Consider the following 22,043-nt stretch of genomic DNA (forward strand, 5'->3'; position numbering starts at 1 on the left):
GGACTCTTTATGGAAAGAAATATGTATATGCTGGTGGCTGACAAACATGGTTAACAGGCGTAGGTGTATGTGTAGGTCACAGGTTTCCTCTCTGTAGTAACAGCAATTCAGTGCATGTATTTATTTATTTTTGTGCGACCCTTAACCCTTCCCTATAGCAGAATTGTAGTGGTGAAAATAAGATAATAAGGGTACTAAATGACATACACAACCAAGCTGAGGATGAAGCGTCTTTATTAGCCAATCTAAAAACAAAAAGCTCAACTGCAGAGATTTATTAGGTATTAAACATGTAAGAATTACATAAAAATAGGTTAGGATGAGTGTCAGGATGAGTTAATCTATTTTAATCTTCTCTTCACCAGGAAGACACGGCTGAGTCCCTTAGAAGTGATCCAGATAGTGGTGCAAAGCTTCTAAACAGGTCCTTTTAACTAGCCTTGATTTTTTTTTTTTTTATGCTAAATCGCCATCAAATTGAGAAGTCAAGTTAAGATTCCTCTGCACGGTCAGGCACCCACATTCATTAGTAAAGGTCTCTGGGGTCTTCTGATCAGTATGTGCTGGTCGAATCTTTCTCCTGGCGTGAACTAAAAAAGATTCTGCAGCTTTTGAGGATGTGACTCCTACATTTGAAACTCGGTTTTTTGATCTGTGGACACCGTGGGCATTGGCACATTTAGATGATAGGGCTGGCAAAGTTTCAGATTTGTTTTTGTTGTTTTTAATTAAAAAAAAAGTTTCTTCCAAAATGTTATATCCTACTAAATAAGTAAGTTTTTTTAAAATTTTGCCCCAAACAATGAAGAATGCATCTGTGACACACACTGACATGCCCCAGATGAACATTTGTACACACATATAGGTCCAGAGATCACAAGGAAAACTATTATAGCCACCATAAAAGGAATGAAGAATAAAGAAATATAATAATGGCTAAAAGAAACACAATTGTGGCAGCTAAAGTCTGAAGGAAACGCTCGCTGCAAACTGTGAGTGTGTAAATTAATAGGGTTACCAATCAATGCCGCATCATTAAGGCACAGGTAGAGCTTACTTTAATTAAATTATTGGGCTGCTTGGATGTATTCTTGTGCCAGTTGAGACAATTTCAGGTATTTTCTCTCAGCTGCAAACCTGACAGCTTGCATAACTGTTTCAGGAGCAAATAAAGAGAAAATAGAAATAATTCAAACCTTGCCTACAAGGTAATGTCTTAGGGTAAGGTCTCTATACAAATGCCTACAGTACACTGAACTGGCTTTGAAACAGTTTTCTGCCAGGAGGAAAAAAATGAATCAAGGAATGAAGTTCCCTCTGCTACGAATCCGTATCTCTCACAGATATAAGACATGACAGCTTAGCTTGGGTAAAACTTATTCACCTTTTGTGGGACGGGTTAATCAGGAAGACGACTTACTTTGCTTCTCTTCACTTTTTCTCCTGCTTGTTTGCATGCATTAGCTCCTTCCTGATGCTTGCTTGCTTTCAGTATTTGACTTTTCGCTTTAGGATTTGCTGTATTTTGCCCTTTTTCATTAAAAACAAAAGAAAAAGAAAAAAAGGGAACGACTCCCTTTTAACCTGCCTATTCTATGTTTGACTCCTTTTTTGAGTAACAGTATCTACTGCTTTCAGGTGACATCAGTTTTACTAACAGCCTGTAGAAACTGTTGTATATAAATATGCATTGTGCCTTAATTAATCTGTGTTTCTAAATGGATCGTTACCTGACTGTCACACTTGGGTCGTGTGTGACTCCACAGTTCATAATGGCTTTAGTTCCTTTGATAACGCTCTGGTCCTGTGGGGGGGTGGTAATCCGAGTGCGAGCTGTGGACACAAAATAAAGAAGAAAAGAAAGAGATAGACGGAGAAAAAGATGAAGGAAGTGAGAGAGGAGAAAACGGTCTACAAAATGTCAAAAAAAAAGAATTTCAGAAAACTCATTTCAGTCGAAATGACTTGCTCCTGGTTTGTCTTTTGTCTTTTGATGGCTTCTTGAAGAAAACACCAAAATGATGACTCCAGACTTGCACAGAAGAATGCTTTTTCTATTTAGAAATTGAGCATTCCTTTGTTATTATACAGCACAACCTTGTTTCCTGCTAAACACGTCTCTCAGTAAAACTGCACTACTCTTTCATTTCCTGTTTTTATCACAAAGTGAGGACTTTTTCAACACATTACATCAGGTATATGTGTTTTTAAAAGCCCACTTACCCCAAACAACAAGGTCAGCAGATGCCTCGTCAATGCCCCTGGAGTTGCTTGCCATGCAAGTGTAGGTCCCGGCATCAGAGATGTGTGAAGGCGAGATGAGCAAGCTGCCTGATTCGAGCAGGGTGAACCGGGGCAGCTGGACTGAACCGCTGGCTAACACGCGCTCACCTGGCATATGGGAACGGACAGCAGAAGTGGTAGGCAGAGAGAAAAAGGTCACACAGAACAGAAGGGAAAAAAATGAGAAAAGCAGATTGTCAAAAACAAGGATGGTGCTTCCCTGATCTGCTATTGGAATGCAAACACAAAAACATGGCAAAAGGTAAATCCCAGTAAAGGAATCAAATCAGGCTTTATTTGTTAAGCCACAGCAAACTGTGGTCCCAATGTTTTACAGATAACAGACATCACAATCCCTCGTGGTGTGCGTATGCGTGTAAAAGAGACCTTTTTGCCAGGTGATAGCTGGTCTTGGAGCTCCAGAGGTCTCACAGTGCAGAATGACTGACATCCCGTCGATCACAGTGCTATCAGAGGGTCCAGCTGTGATATTCGGGGCAATGCCTGAGGGTAGACAAACACACACTGAATAAAGGAAGCTCAGTACAGTAACGAGAGAGGGTAAGAGGGTTATAGAGGTGAGAGAATAACTGTCTGTGGCAAAGCCCCACTTCAAACGTATTTCTTGTAAGCAGCAGCCAGCTGCAGTGTTTAGTCGATGCTTTGTCCCCCTAATTCCAAACGGATTGACACAGGCTTCACCTCGGTGCCATAACTGTCTGCTGCCGGTCTATTTTTTGCACCCGCAGAGATAGCGGATATGAAAGGAAGGAAAAGAAAATGAATGGAGAAGAAGTATAGACAGAAAAGGAAGGCAATTTGTAGATAACTAAAATCCGTATTTATGATATGCAATAAATCAAAGCTTTTATAGGATGACAGAAAACTGTATCACTCCCGGAGGAAAGGAGGAGTAGGGAGTTGTCATAGGTGCGCTGCTAATCTCAGGACACAGGGAGTAGGGCTGAAGGAGAAGTACAAACATGATTGTGTTGACAAAAAGGAAGACGATAAGATGAGATCATAGAAGGAGGGGGGAGAGAAGAAGAGGAGAGAAAAACAGGGATGGAAGGGGTGATTTAGCGAGACGGAATATTATGAATTCTGATAACGCGGCACGGCGTGGAGCGAAGGCAGCAGGAACTGAGACAAAGTGAAGAAAATTAGATGTCAGAAACTTGCCAAACAGATGCACAGTGAGAGTAAAATTAGCAGTTATTTTCAAATACCAACAGTGGCAGAAGCGCAGGGGAAAAAAAGACTTCTAAATTCCCATCATTTAGGTGATTACAGTTTAGCAGCAAACGTGATTAATGTTTCGCCTTTCCACAGTAATGTAAACTTAATCGTTGTTGGCCTAATTGTTAGTTTATATAGGGAAGCTTCCCTTCTGCAATATTGTCAACTGACAGCGACGCCGCAATCACAACTCTGCTGTCAGATGTAGTGCACATCCAAAGTGTTTTTCTTCACTGCCTAGGTATCGGATTTCTTAGTACAAGACAAAAATGCCACTACTACAGAAAAAAAAGGTGCATCTCTGTGTTTTTTTTTTTCCTGTAACCAAAGTTTTGTTTGTGGTTTTCATCTATATTTCATGTCCCAAGTTGAGTGTTTCTTGCAGTGTTTACAGTAAGTCAGGTTCTTGTGTGATGAGAATTAGTTCATTTTCCAAAGACAGAGAACCAAGAGTGCAGCAGTTTGTTTAACAGACTGTCACTTTTTTATTTTTATTTGGACTTTTATTCACTCAGCGTAGGGCCCTTGAGCTCACACGCTCATTTACAGCAAAACCCTACTTCACTTTTTGTACTGCATTTTTCGCATTTGTCCTGGGAGATTGGCCATTACAAGCCCAGTCATACACAGGTCACTGCTTTGTTTGGTACCATGATTTCATTTTCTTTTTTAAATGAAAATAAAGACTTAACTTATACTTTATAATCACAAATGTAGCTTTTTTACTTGAATTGCAGAGAGTAAATCCATACATCCATTTATAACCATTCTATGCAAAAGTCAACCTGCTTTCAGTATTCTGAAATGATTCCATTTTTAAAATACTACGCTTTGACATTTCTAAAGCTGAAGCTTAGCAGAGCTGCATGAATAGTTAACACATTTCAGTAAAATAAAAAGTGAATGTTTAGCTCAAATTCAGCACTTTACAACATGTTTAATAGTAGCAATTATCTGGGTGAAGTAATTCCTTGAAAAGCTGCTGGAGCACTTACTTGTAACAGCCAGGTATGTGTTGGTCTGAACTTCTCCGGCTGAATTTCGGGCAAAGCACTGGAACATGCCGGTGTCATCAGGCAGTAGGCCGTTGACCTGGAGGCTGCCTCCCACCAACACCCTGTACCTGGGTGTCCTCACTGGGTCGATAGGCAAAGCATCCTTGTACCACACAATGTCTGGCTGGGGCACTCCTGCAGAGGGTGGGCGAGTGAGAGTTTGGGGTTCAGTTCAAACATTTCTCCTCTGATAGGGTTTACTTTACATTCTCTTATTGTAATACCAGCGAGCTCTCACCCCGTGCCTGACAGGGAATGTCAACCACCTTCTCCATCTCAGCTGTGATGTGTTTCTCTGGTTCCTTTATAAACTGTGGTGGCTCTGAAACAGCAGACACATTAGTGAAACACAAAAACAACAACGCGAGCTTAAAGCAGAAGTTATTTCTGCTTTTAAATGTATTGAATTTTGGGCCAAATATCTGACAACGCAGCAGAACACGGTGAGACTAGTTTGATTATAGAAGTGAGTAATTGGTATTCTGTAATGGTTAGGCTATCCTTCAAACTTATAGGGGGGGTAGAGGAAAGGCTCAGTTAGCAGTATCGTGGAAAAAGTCCCCCCCCCTTCCACCTTGTGCTTTGAATCACATCATAACCCTGAAAACATCAAAGTGTTTCAGTCAGATGGAATAAATGTGACTCAAGCAATGCTATTAAACCATTTCTTGAGGCCAACCATTAGTTTTCTCCCTTTTAAATCAATAACACTTCCCCCTTACTGCCTCACAACTTCACAGTCATGCTTTTACCACATTTATGTAGTGAGACTGAATATTTGCATCAAGCTCGCACAGTCACTCTTGTCTGTTAAAGTTTACTTCTACATATGTGACGCATGTGGGTTGCTACACGTAGACGCTGATATGAAGGTACATACAACTACCTACCAAAACTGAAAATATTAATCTGTTCTTTAACTTGACCATAATAAAAAAAGGTTATAAACACCTAAAAACTATGTTAAACTTTAAGGCCAACAGGCAAAGAATAGAAATACAAACATTATGGTAATGTGCTCCAAATACTGAAGTTGTATAAAATGCAAAAGCAAAGACACTGATATCAAATAACAAACAAAGCATGAGAGAGAAGAATGACAAACTTATCTTGACTTTGAAGCAGCAAGGAGAGAGCAATTCCTTAATATGTGTGCTTTCACTCGAATGTGTTTCTGTCCTCAGGCAGCACTGAACACTAAAAACTCAAATAGTATTTGTGATGCAGTGTCTGAGTAAACCTACAAGGTAATCGATCATGAGCTCTCAAAGTGCTACCTGCGGGCCAGTGGTGCCCCATGGAAATATTTTATGTGGCCAGCGGGTGTGAAAAGGAAAGAATTCACGACTGTGGGTTTAGTTTCTCCGCACTTCGTGTTATGCTATGACAAAGTAGCGCTCGACGAGACCGGGGTTTCTATTCAATTTTAAGCAGATCATTGCAAACTAAACCTGACAAATGCATCTGTTTAAAAAAAAGAAGCCTAAAAGTGGTTGATATGCATTTTTATATATGGCCTTCCATCATTTGCTGGGTTCCTAAGTGGCACTCAGTCATATAAACTTTGTGAACCATTATAATAGTCAGACATTCACATGAAATTCTGGGAATGTTTTTTTTTATTGCTTTTGTCCTCTAAGAAAAAAAATGTGTGAACTGGTGTGAAACTATGAGGTAATGAGTTTCATAAATAGATATTGTCACCTGGAAGTGTGCAAGTATTGGGAAAAATTACAGCTAAAAGTACTAAGTGATATTAATACGCAAAAATAATAGACACAAGACCCTGCCAGGAACATATTTTAGCCTTTAGCTCTTACCAAGGACATGTAGATAAGCTCCAGCACTGACTGAAGGCACGCTGCTGCTGCGCAGAATGGCCTCGCACTCGTAGTAGCCGGCGTCGCTCACCACAGGACTCAGGATGGTCAGTCTGCGGTTGAAGTCACTCAAACCGCTGTTCACCAACACGCCGTTCTTATGCCATGTGATACTCAGCTTGATAAGAGGTCTAGTGAGAGGAAAGAAGGATGTGAGATGTGTTTGTAACATCCATGTCCCTGTGAGAATGCTCGTTTTGTGCTAGCCCATAAAGCCTCACAGTGTGACACGTCACATAAGCAGACATAAGCAAATTATAATTATACAGCTGAAGTACATTTAGCTTCTGACTCTTTACCATTAGAATCTAGCACCGTAGATGTTTTTGGTTCTATTTGCCCAGTTTTCTGAGTTTTGCCCCTGACATGCAGCAATATATCACCAACGGTCATTTCACTGGGACTATTTTTCTTTTCAACTGTGAAAAATAGCCCCATAAAATCCTCTATTTTGGACTGTACCGAATCATTTGAAACCCTGCACTTCCAGGAATTTTTACCTGGCATTGGCCACACACTCCATCGTGACCTCTGATGTGCCTGTGACCACACTGGTGTTCCTGGGAGGGATGATAATGGTGGGGGCAATGGGATCTGCTGGACCTCCAACATCTAGACACAAAGTCAGGTCGCCACACAAACATGTAAACAAAACATGGAGATGTTAAGCAAAGATCAATGAACCTGATAGATGGGAATAGGATATAATTAACAGAGGCACAATCTGATGAGATTTCATTGGGTTCTTTGGATTGTAGTGACCTATAAATTTCATTTCCACTCAGTGGGTGCTCATCGACATGAAATATTGAAACTGACCAGTGCACGCACTGTATCTGAGTTCTGACAGAGAGATTGGTCAAATACGATGAGACAGTGCACTCACTGTGTATAACAAGATATATGCCGGAGAACCAGAAGCAGCGATAGAAAAATACTGTTTGACTAACATGAGGCTTAAGAAGCGAAGAGGCTGTTGTGTGCGTGTGTCCGCATGTGCCTGAGCCCACATTTTCAACACTTTATGCTCATCCTTGTTTATTTCTGTGTGAGTTTGTCTGAGAGTGTGTGTGTTCATTATGGCACAGCTCATGGCAAGGAAACCCCAGTGTGTGTGTGTGCGTGTGTGTGTGTGTGCTGCTTGAGATGTGTCACGTCTGCGATAAACTCACACTGATCCGTCAATCCCATCATGCCCTGGAAGTGTGCTTGTGGGCGCACATGTCAGATGTAGCTACAGGGACTGTCATGACTCAATCTAACCAGTCTTGGGTGTTAAGATGCATGCACAGACACAAACACACACATCACAAGATATGATGTCCATATCAAACTACTATCTTGCAGAGAAAACAAATCTTTTTTTTTTAAAGAGAAGAACAAAAACACAGGAGAAGCCTTGCTGAAATTATAATGAATTTTTAAAACTTCATCCCGAGTATATAAATTGTAAATTGAGCATGACTCCTGCTCTCCACCTTTCCTTGTCCTTTGGCCTTGCCAAATCTTAGGCAACTACTGCCGGACCCAGGTAAGCTCACAGTGTCAGAGGCATCACTGCAGCAACAGCTGCCGCAGCAAATAAGTGGTGCATACATGCAAAATTCAAGCGCTCTGTCAAACACATGCACAAACTCCAAATACCGGCTTTCATAACAGACTGTATCTGATTGCTTGTATGTGTGTATGCATGCGCACATGTGTGTGCATATGTGAGGAGCATTCGTATAAATTCGTATTTCCATTACACCTGCTGAGTCGAGACCTCCTGCTACGTGCTCTGTATAGCCTGAACCCGTGCGCGTGCGTGATCTAGCACTTGTATAATCAACTCTGCCATTGTTCTCAACATGTGCCACAGGCTATTTTTTGCTCCCTTGTGTTGTCAACTATAATATCTTACCCTCACCCTCCTCATTCACTTCCATAATGAACTCCAGTCTACCATGTCATAAGATGCTGTCTGTTAGGTTTCCTCTTATATTTCACTCTGCTGAGCTGAAGCCGACCGAATTGGTTTGATTTGTGTATTCTGTGTTTTTTTTGTTTTTTTGTCATGCAAGCTAAGGATGCTTGTGAATATTAACTAACTTGGCAGAAGAACAATCTACCTGTGCCTCTGTCCGTACAGCTTCCTCTTACTTTGTGCATGTATTCGTGTGTGGGTGTGTGTGTTTATGTATGTAGCAACGTGCGAGTATTGGTACAGACTCATGTAGTTAAGCTTAAATCTCCCACAGTGATGGGAAACATAATCAGGTACAATTAAAAAATTTACCTGACAGATTTTGTCTATATTCCTTTGAGGTCGTCTCTTTATGCATCTCTGGAACACTCCCAGTACTGCTGTATTTTAACCCTCTCAGGCTCAAATTAAGTTTTTGTTGCTAATACACAAAAGAATACCTGCAGTGGTACTTCTGAGTTAAAAAACCTCATAAAATATGTATGTGGGGTAATCAGGTTGTTAGCTTTTAACTGTTGCAAATCTGCAACGCCTGCCTTGAGAGGGTTAAAACGCTTGCTTAAAGCCGGCAATTTACTTATGCGCTGGATCGTCTCTAAAGCAGGCCTTCAACTTGAATTTCATTTTAGTCAAGAGGAAGAAGTAAAAGGGGAACCTAAACTGTCGAGAGGGTCAGCTGGTCAACACAGAATAATGATGTGACCAAAGAACTTCTCTCTTTTCAACGTACTTTCAGTGTGCACACAATGTTCTGTCTGGAGGATGAATGTTGAATGAGCGCGTCAGGTCAGGAAGGCGCACCAGGTCACACTCCTGACCTGAAGAGGTGCCTTTGGGCTTTTCTCCTGAAGACTACTGTTTGATCTCTGGGTCATAACTCATACATCTAGCTCTCATCAAGACAGTTGAAAGTTGGTTCTGATGGACACCGAATTTGACATTTTTCTCCTTTTGCCAGTTTGAGGTAAACATAAAATCTTAGGTGTGGATGTGGAAGAGCCCAGAAGGGTGTAAACCAGGGGTGTCCAACTCCAGAGCTTAGTTTACCAGTACCACTTTATATGTACTATATTATAAGGTTCTAACCTGGAATGACATCTTTATAAACTATACACACTAATAGCAAGACAGTAATACCATTTTAAATACTGTTTTTGCACCGGGGCTTACTAAAAACACACATCACACATTTTTCAAGCCAATATATCAAACTGTAAGCCTGGTATGTAAAGGCTCAAGATGTCAAGTGAATGTTTAATATTTCCTTCAAAAACTTAAAAGGGTTGAACACGATAATAAAAGTACGCCTAAATGCGTTTACAATTAAGCCTTGATTAGCATACGTATATGTGGTTACTCACTTTCTACTGACAAGATGATGGGCTGGCTGGTCTTGTTCTCTCCATTCTTGTCGTTTACAGCTTGCACATAGTAGCGTCCGGCATCCGGTGCCACGGTAGACAAGATAACAAGTGTGTTGTCCAAAGTAATGGCACTGAACAGGAAAAGAAAAGAGATATAAAATCACTCTGCTCATTCAATGAGGAGGAGGAAAAAAACTGTGAGACGTTCATAGAAAGCTTCTATAAAAAGAAAAACAGAGAAAACTTTAAGGCCGTCTCCCTCTGCCTAATTAAAACTAAACATGTCTGACGTTTGCTTTTGTGTCCACACTTTATCTCGTGGCTGAGGAAGGCATTAAACATTTTAACATTTTAATTACACTGTTCAAGCAGCATTAGGTATATCGATTTACAATGTGTAAACAATGTGTAAGCGCTGACTGAGCAAAGCGGAAATATTGACATTCTCTCCTGTCTTAACTTCTGTGCAGTCGCTTTACAAATATGATAGCCTTGCTTTTAATAACCCAAAGCTTTTAATTAGCTATTTATACCACTCTGCTTCATGTGGCCAGCATTTTGGCAGCAAACTGCTTTTGGCGGGGATCAACAGCATCTTTCTTATTGCCTGTTTTAGTGACGCCTGAATAAATAAACACTGATCCATTTTTCAGCAGGAGGCCTATAGGCGCTAATACCTGGTCCCATGTTGGCTTTATCAAGTCCTCCCTTTCTTCGTCACTATAGCCACCAGTGAGAGAGCCCACCCTCCTGTGATGTGTGCCTGTCTTCAGTCTTGACACAGATTTCCAACTAGGTTTTACTCTGATTTCATATATCCATCTACTTACTTTTCTATTCCTCATCTCTCTTTTTCTCTTTCCATCCCACCAGAAGTAGTTCTTAGTAATGTGCTGTTTATAGATAAACTTCTAAACTACAAATAAGCTATAAATTCTAAAGTTTGAGCTGAAAACACAATACACATAAAAATCGATATATTTCGATATATCGATATATACAAAAAAGCCTAAAGAACAAACAAGTAACACTTTAGGAAAATAGTCCTTTTGGAGTCCTCTTCAAACTTTTCAGGCTATTAGCAGTGCTAAAACTGTCCTCTAACTGTAATCTCAGTTATCAATAAAAAACAAAAACAAAAACTATTCCCCAAGTCATTGATCATGTATTCTAGAAATAGTGTAATTTTTGCTGTTTGTTATAAAAAACAAGTGTAAAAAAACAAAACAAAACTACGACCCCTGTCGTGTAAGTTTCAGACACATTTCTGTTTCACAGCTGATGATTTCCTCTTTTTCTCCTCCTCCAATCAAACCCACTCCACTTCTCCTTCCACTTTTTCCTCCACCCCCACCTTCATCTCATCAGTAGGGGATCGGAATACCTGCTGTGCATGATCAGGGGAGCAAGAGAGCTGATGAGAAAGCAAGCAAAAAAAGATGCCAACAGTATGGTGCTCACAAGCAAATACAGAAAATATATAGAACTGTGCAAGCCCATAAAAAAAGAAAAGAAAAAGCTTCACAGAGGCAGGAAAACCATCTGACACAGCAGAGAGAGCAATATGCTGTGCATGTGGCATAGAGGTACCTGTGCTGTTAGCATTTAGAGCGTGATGACTTATGAGATGCATCTTGGAGCTGATTGATTTTCAAACATCTTAAAGCAGCTCCAGTCGCTGGGCTCATCTGGGATTCTTCATGCATGCTGAGACTGAAAACACTCTTCCTAAAGGGACAAGCAGGCCTCAATGGCTGTGGCTTATGATCTGAGGTAAATATTTAATGCTAGCTCGCTGGAGCGGTGACATCCTGGACACACAGCCATGAATTATGGATCTCTTCAGGGATGCGGGTAGAACGGAAGTGTCCAAAGCACCGAATGAATCCCGGGTGGCTTCCCAGGACCTTTCCAAAACGGGGACACAATCCAGGGCTTAACTTCTTTACCTGCCACTTATGAAAGACCAAAATATACAAGCTAGCACTGTTAACCACAGCTTTCCAATGACCTCGACGACGCAGCCCATTCTCTCTGTGATAATGCAACGTATCAGGTGATCTTTGAAGTTCTTCTTTATTTTCCCTCAAAGATCATTCAGGAGCATGTCAAAGCACCTGCCAAACTAAGTTCAAACTAATATTATCCAGAGCAAAACCAGATTTCATCAGTTTCTAGGAGCAGGAGGCATTTTCCCCCTGCTAGTTGATTTTAATGTGCTCCCATGCTGAGCATTCACTCCCCCCAGCCTGTAATCAGGGCTGGTGCAGTGGGGGTCACACAAAACTTGGTTACACAGCTTGTTCAGCACATCTAACCACTCCGAGTGTGTGCTGGGCCTCAGGGATCAAAGACCACATGACGCTGGAAGAAATTAAAAGTAAGCCAATTATCCTGAATGGCTTTGCATGTATATCAAGGGAGCAAGAAGGGAAAGATAAGAATTTCGCTTAAAAGAGCAGTTAATGTTTTACATGCTTCTTGAAGTTCCGCTTTAACATGTTCATTATTTTTTTCTCTTTTATCGTTGTCTGTCTGATTTTGGTCACTCTTATTCAAATCCCCATCTCTCAGCGGTGTTGTAAGCAGCTGTCGGAGGCTTGCTTATAACGATGGCTTAGCACGTATCCGGCACGGTGCAGGGATTTATCAAGCCACAAGGCTGAGAAATTTGGACAAATCAGATATGTGTGAACATGCCTCTGTCTCTCTCTAGTTTTAATGTTTATTCCCACATCTTAGAATGCTTTCTCTTTTTTTATTCCAACCCAATTTCCTTTTCCATTATTATTCTTCAGAAAGAGCCATGGTCTACAAGAGAGCCTGGTAGGCAGGACAGCTGCCCAGAAACATCTTGGCCAACTGTGCAGCTTTTACGCAACCCTAATCTTGCTTGCAGCAATAAGCAGTATTACTCCCATATGCAATTACTTTCTTGTGGATCAATTTTTTATGTAAAGAATCAAGGGCGCTTTTTCAATGAATGCCAGCCTTATAATGATTCTGTAGCACTTTCATCAATAATGATGATGAGGATTTATGTTTGATTGAAATAGATATAACTATAAATGTTTTATTTGCCACTAGCTGCTTCCCGTCTCTAATTTCTATTATTAAAAATAAATTATATTACAGCAAAATTAAATATACAATGATCACGGTTGCTCCGTTTAATTAAAAACATGTGGTCCCAGCGCTGGAACAGTGGCTTCACAGTGTATCTCCAGAGAGTTCAACCACCGACTTTGTCAGCTTGTATACATATCTTATTTTGTTAATCCAGCACTGACACAGTGTGACAGTGCTGGTCCTGCTCTATCACATACAAACACACACACTCTCTAGTGTTTTGGCATCTGTCGTGGCTGTCCTTCTCCACTGGGCCGTGAGGGGCCTAACCTCGCTCCACAGCCTCAGACCTCCATTACATGCAGACAAATGGCCCCAGTTGGCTGATGGCCACCCCCCAGGAGAGAGAGAGAGGGGTCAGCAGGATCAAATGGCTCACATCGCTGGCTAAGGTATAAGTCAAACCACAGGCAGTAGACAGATGAAGGAAAAAGAAAGCTAGAGTGAAAGCAAGCAACAGGCTACAAGCCCTTCCGCTCAACAGAGTTGTGATGAAAAAGCCACAGCTCCTGGGGATGGAGGGATGAAGAAGTGAGAGAAATGAGAGGAGGTGAGGGAGTGTTGCTCATGAAAACAGGCACTTGTTTTCTCACTGGGTGTATGGACTGAAGGTTTGTGCCTTACTGTTCGCTTTCTGCTTCCTTTTCACTTGTGGTTCATTGAGTGTTCAAACCAATATAAGGATGTCCCCAATACTGCTCAAATAGTGACATCTGAATGAACTCAAAGCCATTTAAGACAAGCCTTCATTAGCTGAGTAACTCGATTGTCTTACCATAACAGGACACCCCTAAATTCTTCAACCATCAACTGAATTCTTACATAGAAATCAACCTGCATTAAGATGAAAAATAATTAATTCATTAGTCGTTCAATAGGAAAGTGTTTTTAATAATCAATCATTTCTTATTGTGAGTCTCTGTGGCGACTCTCGATCCCATTCACAGCGTGGTTTAGCTAGATTGGATCGCTCTACTGTGACCCATTGTTAAAACACTGGGATACTGCAACACATTGCAATGGTTTTCAAATCACTGAAACTTTATATTTAATTGAAAACAGTACAATATATCAAATGTTAAAGCTGAGAAATTCTACATATTTTTTGGGGGAAAAAATGTGCTCATTTTGAGTTTGATGCCAGCCACACAATTCAAACATGCATGGGCATGTTTACATCTGTATTGCATCACATCTTTGACCAACACCACAAGAGTTTGGAAACTAATGAGACCAAATGCTGTAATTTTTTTAAAAGGCTAGTGTGCTACAATTCTTGCTTTTTACATGACTTTAGCTTTTCAATTTGAGGCTTTTTTGTCATATTTTTCATTTCATAATGCACTGCTATTGCCATTAAAATTTTAAAGTGTCAGGTCAAGCACTCTTATATGGAGCTATGCTGCTGTAATATGTGCAGCATATGGTTTGTCATACTATTGCTGAACTAAACAAGGCTTTCCTTAAAAACGTTGTCTGGATATCAGCATACAATATGTCACTAGAAAAACCTTGTACATATCATTCAACGGTAATTGTGACTTTACAGATATGCAAGAGCTAATGCATCAGTGGAAAATGGGAAACAGATGCCGTGATTTATTGAAGCAGGTGCAAACACAAACGGAAAAAGAGTATGTAAGGCAACAAAACGTAAAATAAATGACCACATTTATTCTTAAACAGACCCTGAACTCTCTAAGGTAGCTTTCTTGATTTTTTTCTTCAAAAATAGTTCTCTGGGCTTGAAGGAAGTCTAAAGCTCTTCTTTGGATGTTAGCTGCCTTTTGTTCCCTTCGCTGTTGAGACGATCCTATACTACCTTAATAATGTTGTGACATCCAATCCAACACTTTTAGTATTCCACTGTGTGTTTTTCTACCCAGGCATGCTTTTACTGTTTGGAATCACCCTAACCCTGCTGAAAATGAATGATAACGAAATTAAACTGTTGCCAATCGGATGCTTCCCATGTGGTACTACATGGTGGATGAAAATCTGGACTTTGCTGCCTTCATAACTCATAACTTCATAACATCAATTTTGACAAGATCCTCAACACCACTGACTGAAAGGCAGCCCCAAATCATGACAGTCTCCACCATGCTTTACAGAACACTGGAGACACTCACTCGTGTACCTCTCTCATAACCTCCTCCGTACAAAGTGACGGAGATTTGAACAAAGCTAACTAACACAATGGCAATAAATGATGTGTTTTTGCAACAGGACCCTAAATATACAATTTAAAATTGGTTCTTTGCTAAGGTACAACATTCGTTGATCGTTTGAGTTGGCCTATTTTATGCCTGAATGATTTACTGTATAGGTCACTGTTAAATGGCTTAATAAGTTAACTAAAAAATCATCTGAAAATGGTAACAAGGACTGAAAATGTGTGAAAAAACAGCCAATGTCTGAAGAAAAACGTTGAAAGATCTTTAGAAGGCTTGGAGAGCTAAAGACTTATTAAAAAAATAAATAAAGGAAGAAAGTCTGGCTCAGTGGAACCTAGAGATCTACTAATATTGGCAAGAGCCCAAAACAACAATAAAACCCTCTTGATTGCTGCTTCACAGATCTTTTGATTTCCCTGGAGTTTCTTTTTCTACTTTCACTGTCCTTGTATAAACAGACGTCAACATACAGCACAGAACTGAAAGGAATACAAGGAAACTTTTTAAAAAAGTTTTTAAGTGTACACTTTCAGGATTAATCATTAGGTAGATATTGTATAATTTTGGCTTCATTAAAGCATGACCTTGCTCATGCACCTCCAAGTCTTAGGCCATGGTTCTCTGATGGAAAATGTTGGAATGCTCCCTGTGGATTGGGGAGAGAGGCTCGAGGCTTCCTTGCCTCAAGCAAACAAGTTCCAAATATCTTGGGGTCTTATTCATGAATGATGTTAATGTGGAGTGTTAGCTGGACTGACAGATTGGTGCGGCATCAGCAGTTATGCGGACATTGCATTGAACTGTCATGGTGAGCAGAGTGCTGAGCAAAAAGGTGAAGCTTTCAAATTACCGATCAATCTACGTCTCAATCCGAAATATGGGTAATGACCAAAAGAGTAAGGTCATGAATACAGTTGTTTAGTTTTCCCTCTAGGGTGGCTAGGCTTAGACATAGAGATAGGGTGAGGAGTTCAGACATCCAGGAGGATCTCAGAGTAGAGCCACTGCTCCTGCATGTAAAATGAAGCCAGATGAGGCTGTTTGGGTATCTCATTAAGATGCCTCACCTCCATTTGGAGGTTTTCCAGAAATAGAAATTGTCACTGGAAGGAGACCCTAGGGTAGAGCTTGAGAGATTATATACCTCCACTGGCCTGGGACTGGACACCTTGTGGTCCTCCAGGAGGAACTACAAAGTATTATTGGGAAGAAGGACATCTAGAATACCCTACATAGCCTGCTACCACTGCAACCCAACTTCAGAGAAAGACAACAGATGGATATTATCTTAAAATATATCTTGTCTTAATTAAACACACAATAGCTTCAGCTGTTGTTCAAACTTCTAATAATCTAGTTGATGAACAGTAAATTTTGGACAAAGGAAGAAAAAAAAAGTAGATTTCTTAGTCTCTTGCAAGTAGCGAGGACCAAGAAATATTTAAGAATAGTAAGTAATTTCTTGTAGGACTAGATACATCCATTCATTCATTTAGGAATCTATGTAAATTGTGATATTTTTTTTAATGTTATTCTTGCTTCTCCTTGTCGTCTATTCTCTCTTGACCTGAAGATCGTCAGGTTCATGACTAATGCTGAGCAGTTGTAGTCAAATGCAAAGGAAGGGCATGGCTATTCACTGGTCCTCGTGACTAATGGAGAATCCATAGCACGCTGACAGGACCTGAGCATCCCAGGCAGGGCCCATTAATTGATCAGTAGCTACAGCGAATTACTCAAGCGAACTGCAGTGTGTGTGTGTATGCGTCTCAACGATGTCCTCCCACTGACTTCTCCAGGTCAGGCTCCTCTGTGTTCTGTCTTAACAGACACCTCTACAAGGTTGTTTCGGTGTAAATCCATGCCAAAATGTCAATAGAAAGTTTCTGGGAGAAAAACAACAGGTAGTGGGTAGTGAGTTGTTGTCAGATGTGAAAAAGTGAGGACAGAATCCAACGCTATATCTAACGACAGACTCACCTTTCAGCCAGGAGCCACACAATTCCTGGCAAATGCATTTAACTAAAAGAGGCTCTGATTACACACGACATTAAGTCTCCAAAATAGCATAACAAATCACAGCAGCTGAATGGAGAAGATCTTCTCGACTACATTTCCATTCACCGAGAGAAGAATGTCAGCCATTAGAAAGTTCTTTTTCTCCTTGCATCCTGTTTCATATATTGTAACAAAAAGACCCTGACTGAACTGATTCATTAAAGCAAAGCTAGATCAATGTCTGGTTGCACACTGTTCAGCTTACAGTCAAACAAGGACATGTGCTTTGAACCTGGGCAGTACACAACATGAGCACAGCAAAGACTGTAAGAGACAAACGCATCAATAAGTGATTCCGTGAGCTTATGGGCGTACTGTTAGAGAGCAAAGGAGTCTCTGCCCACGCCGAGGCCAGCAGCTGCACGAGTCACATTGCAGAAAGTGAGCAGTCACTGTTCCACAGTAAGACGCAGCCTTGCCAAGGGGAATATTGGCAGCAGGGAAGCAAAAATGCAGCATTCATTAAGTTTACACATTCAAGGCCTGGGTGGTGTGTTCATACTACTAACATAATGATGTTCAGCTGCTATCACATATTTCCCCATTACCATCTTTAGATGGCATAAACCAAAATATATAACAAATTAGAATTTGACCCGTAATGGACAGTCGGGACCGTCAAGTTGTATAAGAATCCCAAAAATGTCTTTGAGAGGTTTTATACAGAACCCGAGTTGTGAAATGACTGTCACACCAGTAATCACAATCAGATTTTGGAGTGCTGAAGTGTGCTTTACTCAAACCACATTTTGAAATAATCATGCAATTATTCTGAAATAATGGGTGCCAGATCAGCCAGAACGGGATCCAGGATTGTAATTCTATTATTTGTTTTACATGTTTTGAATGGACATGGTACGCTCTGGTATTAAAACAAACCACTCAATACGATTTCAGTTATTCAAAGAAGCATCTTTCAGCTCCTTCAAATGGATTTCCTAAATATTTCATCATTGACCCCGCGTAAGAAAGTAAACACGTTCTATTCGTTACAGCCATATTATACCCAGGGTTAATCGTCTCTTTGAACAGTGCTGGTCATACCTAATGATACGTCAGCCTCTTAAAGTGTGAATATTAATATTTGCTAATCTACAAAGCCAGTGCCGACTCTGAAGGAGTTTGGGTGAACGCTTGGTCTATGATCTTGAGAAAGCTGCAAATAGCAAGACTGGAAGCCAAGCAATCAGGCTATTTTGAACAGGCATGTTTTGAACAGTCACTTCCCTAGTCCCTGATAAAATGAAGGGGGCATTTTATGCTGTCAGCAGCATTCCAATATCGAATACTGACTGTGAGCTAGCCTTTTCTTTCTCTCTCTCTCTCCCTCTTTTTTTTTTTGAAATGAACTTGATTTGCACCCAAAATCCATTCCTCTCTGCACACATCCACTAGATCATATTTACTCTTTCTGAAGAGTAAATTCAGTTCCCAGCTGTGGGTGGCCAAAGGACATAAAAATGCCACAGACATCCGCAGTTTAAGCCAAAATAGGAAACATGAGGCGAATCAGGACGGGACTGTGGTGTGGGGTGTTATGGACAACAAGATGAGGTGAGGACATGATCCAATCTGAGCAATTCCTTATTGTGAACAGTGAGGTATAAAGACCTGAGGACTGAACTGCAAGTTCTGTAAGCTTCATAGCTAAGCATGTGATGATGTGGGTGTTGTGTGTACTGAGAAAAGTGGTCTAAAAACATTCAACATCACTTATTGAAAATTGATGCCTAGGAGCCAAACAGCTTAGTAAGTGGAAATTTAGTACACACTTTGCACCATGTTCTGTACAGCAGCTGCATGCTCCACCAGTTTTTTGATTAATCAATACTTATATATCTGAATCTTGCCTATAATCTATATTATTGAATCTTATATTCACTAATCCTGTATATAGAGGATTACTTTCTATTCTCCAGACATCCTCCCTATGTATTCGAAAGATTTGCATTACAATCCTGGATTCAATTCTGCAGCCAGATAAAGATTTATACAGCTATAAATACAAACATTTTGAGGTGTGTACTTGTTCTCCTGAGATGTGTATTTTTATATGTGTACCCAACCTGAGACCTAGAGCACCTCACAAGAGTCCTTGCAATCAACAAGTGTCATCCTTGAGTGATTTCTCAGCTTCTCTCACCTTTCTACCACGAACAAAAAATATCACACAAGAACTCTCGAACTGCACGACACAGTTTGAGGAAACTCCCAGAATTTCAACTAAATGAAAGCACAATGCAAAAAAAAAAAGAAAAAGAAATTGGTCGTACAGCAGCCTCCAGAGCGAGTGTGAATTATATTAGGTATTAGATTGGTTGGATGAGAGCCTCGACATTTTTTGAGCGATCTGATTGTTTTTGCTGTTTTCTCTTTTGCAGGGGTGTGATTAAAAAGAGCACAGACAAGCAGCAAGACAGACCCCTGAGGAGCCTGTAAATTAAACTTATGACACCTTAGGATGGCTAGCAAGAGCAGGAGACAATTAGGGGAAATGGTCACCATGGTTCTAATCCATGGCCTGTTTTTGTCAGTCCTCTTTCTCCTTCACCGCCATTCCACTTTAGCTTGTTCCACTATATGACTCTTGTAACACATGGCACACCGAGATCTTCCAGGTGGTCTTACAACAAGAGAACGTCTGAAGACCTGCATAACGATGTGACAGATTTAGAGAGACAGAGCCTTCATGACGGCAACACTTGTGGTTTGGTGCGACTCACTCAGTCGCACTCCCTCATTCTCTCCTCCACTAGCGAGACTTTGATGCCTCTACAGAGTAAACGCTAGTGGCACGAATCAAATTCAATTAAATGATTTTCAATAAAAAAGGCTGCCTGTTATCAACAGTGCTCATTTGCACACTGTGACCTTGGTAGTGCATGTGGTATTAGCATTCTCAGAGCTGCGGGGTAGGAAGTGAGGATGAAGAGCAGCAAAGTACACACAGCGGGTGGCCCATAATGGAGACAAAAGAAGGGAGAGAGATAGAGGAGGGAGACAGCGACAGAACGGCAAATGAAGCCGCAATTATGCCTGACACACTGGTCACTGCACATGCCACTTTGACGTCAACAGAGAAGCATAACCTTTTATAGTCGTGCATGAGGTTCACTGATTTGCTGAAGATTTTCTAAAAGAACAGCATACTGCTGAGAAAACTACAGTCTGCGCCACAGAAAGAGGAAGTACATAATTCAAAGACAAATACAATGCTGTTTTTCAATAACTTTCCACAGAACGTCTCATCATTTCTAGCTGAAGCACCAATCTTCCAACACAAGTTCAATGCCATCTGGGAATTCCTATACTCCCACACTGATGGATTATAGAGATGCCCATAAAGACGGGCTCGCTCATGCCTTCAGCTTGTCCATTTCGCTCTATCTGCACAGTGCGCACCAGGTTACAAAAAAACCTGAGAAATAAGGAACCAGCTGTAACGATGTCAGAGAACACAACCGCATCAGCTTGAGAGAAATAAGAAGTTCAACTTATTTTGTAGATCCTTCTTATTAAAGTTTAACTTTAATACTTATTAAAGTATTAAAGTTAAAGAGTTAAACTATTCTTTAAAAACACAGACAGAGCAGGCTACCGGTGGCCAGCAACCTTCATCTTCTCAGTACGCCTGGGCATTTGTCTCATTGTGATTCTAGGTCAGGGGATGATTACTGATGATGAGAAGCTGATAAGAAAGATTCACTCTAACTAAGGGCAAGGTCACCTCCCACTGTGAAGAAATGCAGATGTGATGAGACGGGATAAGTGACTTTTTAACGCACACGCTGGTACACACAAATATCCCCCACACAATGTGTGTAACCTCAGTACAATGTCAGTCACTGAAAGATAAAGTAAAAACCCTACCGTGTGGAGGTGCAGCCTGTGTAGCATCACGGGGAACATAATCTTAATTAATAGGGGTGGGGGAAAAAATCGATACTGTGTAGTATCGTGATATTTTGTTTGCTAATAATGTATCGATACAGGGACAGCAGAAATCGATATTTTGTTACAAAAAAGGTTTTTGTGGACTGGAACTCTGACTTCAGAGCATGTTGATCCTTTTTCTGAGCAAGAATCCTGACATTCCTTCACTGTCCAAATGTGTTTAACTTTTTTTTTGGCAGCAATAAACATGACAGTTTACTTATTTTAATTTAAGACATGTTTTATTTTAATTAAGTTTAAAACTTTTTATTTAATGTAAAATTATATTTTGTTTTAATTTACTTTCAAATTCTTCAGTTGCTGAAGGGGCTGCATAGTTTTCATAAATTGCATAGTTCAGAATAGCTATAATTGTACCAGATGGTTGCATTCAGTTAAGTTGGACTAGACTGTAATACAAACCGTTCAGTTTGTCAACAATAAAACTGACTGAAATGAGAGAAAGACTGAGTGCGAGACTTTGATATTAGATAAAATGAATATTGATAAAGTTTACCTTTATGTACAGAATCTGAATATCGCAAAATATTTAAAAAAATTGCAATATGCAATATCGTATCGTGCGTTAAGTATTGTGATAATATCGTATCGTGGGATGTATGGTGATTCCCACCTCTATTAATTAATCTGTCAAATGTTCTTGAAGCACATCTGTATATTTGTGGAAAAAATATTCTAAAGTAACTCAGATATTTTAGGCAAAACTAACATAATACATGCAAATGCCCAAACCAAACAGTCAAGTTACATTTTGGGAAATGTAGTTGTCAGGTTGTGCTGACAGTGTACAGATGCAGTACATTTTCAATTAGTAGTAAAATAACAAAGTTTGTATCTGCTTCTTTCTTGGGCCACATAGCACGTTAAAGTGAAGAAAGCACTTTAAAAAAAATCTACCTTCATATTTGCATTCTACCTTTTTAAGTGACCAGAATGAG

At 40.3% G+C, this 22,043-nt stretch overlaps 1 protein-coding gene across 4 annotated transcripts in view; it reads right to left on the bottom strand.

Moving 5' to 3' along the window:
* sdk2b (sidekick cell adhesion molecule 2b) overlaps window positions 1-22,043 on the bottom strand; it is a 283,868-nt gene that overhangs the window by 46,125 nt on the left and 215,700 nt on the right. For all 4 annotated transcript variants that reach the window (XM_084937294.1, XM_084937292.1, XM_084937291.1 and 1 more), the window contains exons 5-12: window positions 9,785-9,918; window positions 6,958-7,069; window positions 6,398-6,588; window positions 4,816-4,899; window positions 4,518-4,712; window positions 2,671-2,787; window positions 2,224-2,391; window positions 1,731-1,833 (exon numbers count right to left, since the gene is read on the bottom strand). In XM_084937294.1, coding sequence (XP_084793420.1) covers window positions 1,731-1,833; window positions 2,224-2,391; window positions 2,671-2,787; window positions 4,518-4,712; window positions 4,816-4,899; window positions 6,398-6,588; window positions 6,958-7,069; window positions 9,785-9,918 — 1,104 coding nt within the window. The remainder of the gene's footprint in view (window positions 1-1,730; window positions 1,834-2,223; window positions 2,392-2,670; window positions 2,788-4,517; window positions 4,713-4,815; window positions 4,900-6,397; window positions 6,589-6,957; window positions 7,070-9,784; window positions 9,919-22,043) is intronic.

The sequence above is a fragment of the Perissodus microlepis genome, chromosome 8, assembly GCF_051167445.1.
Source record: "Perissodus microlepis isolate ML-2025 ecotype Zambia chromosome 8, ASM5116744v1, whole genome shotgun sequence".
NCBI lineage: Eukaryota > Metazoa > Chordata > Actinopteri > Cichliformes > Cichlidae > Perissodus > Perissodus microlepis.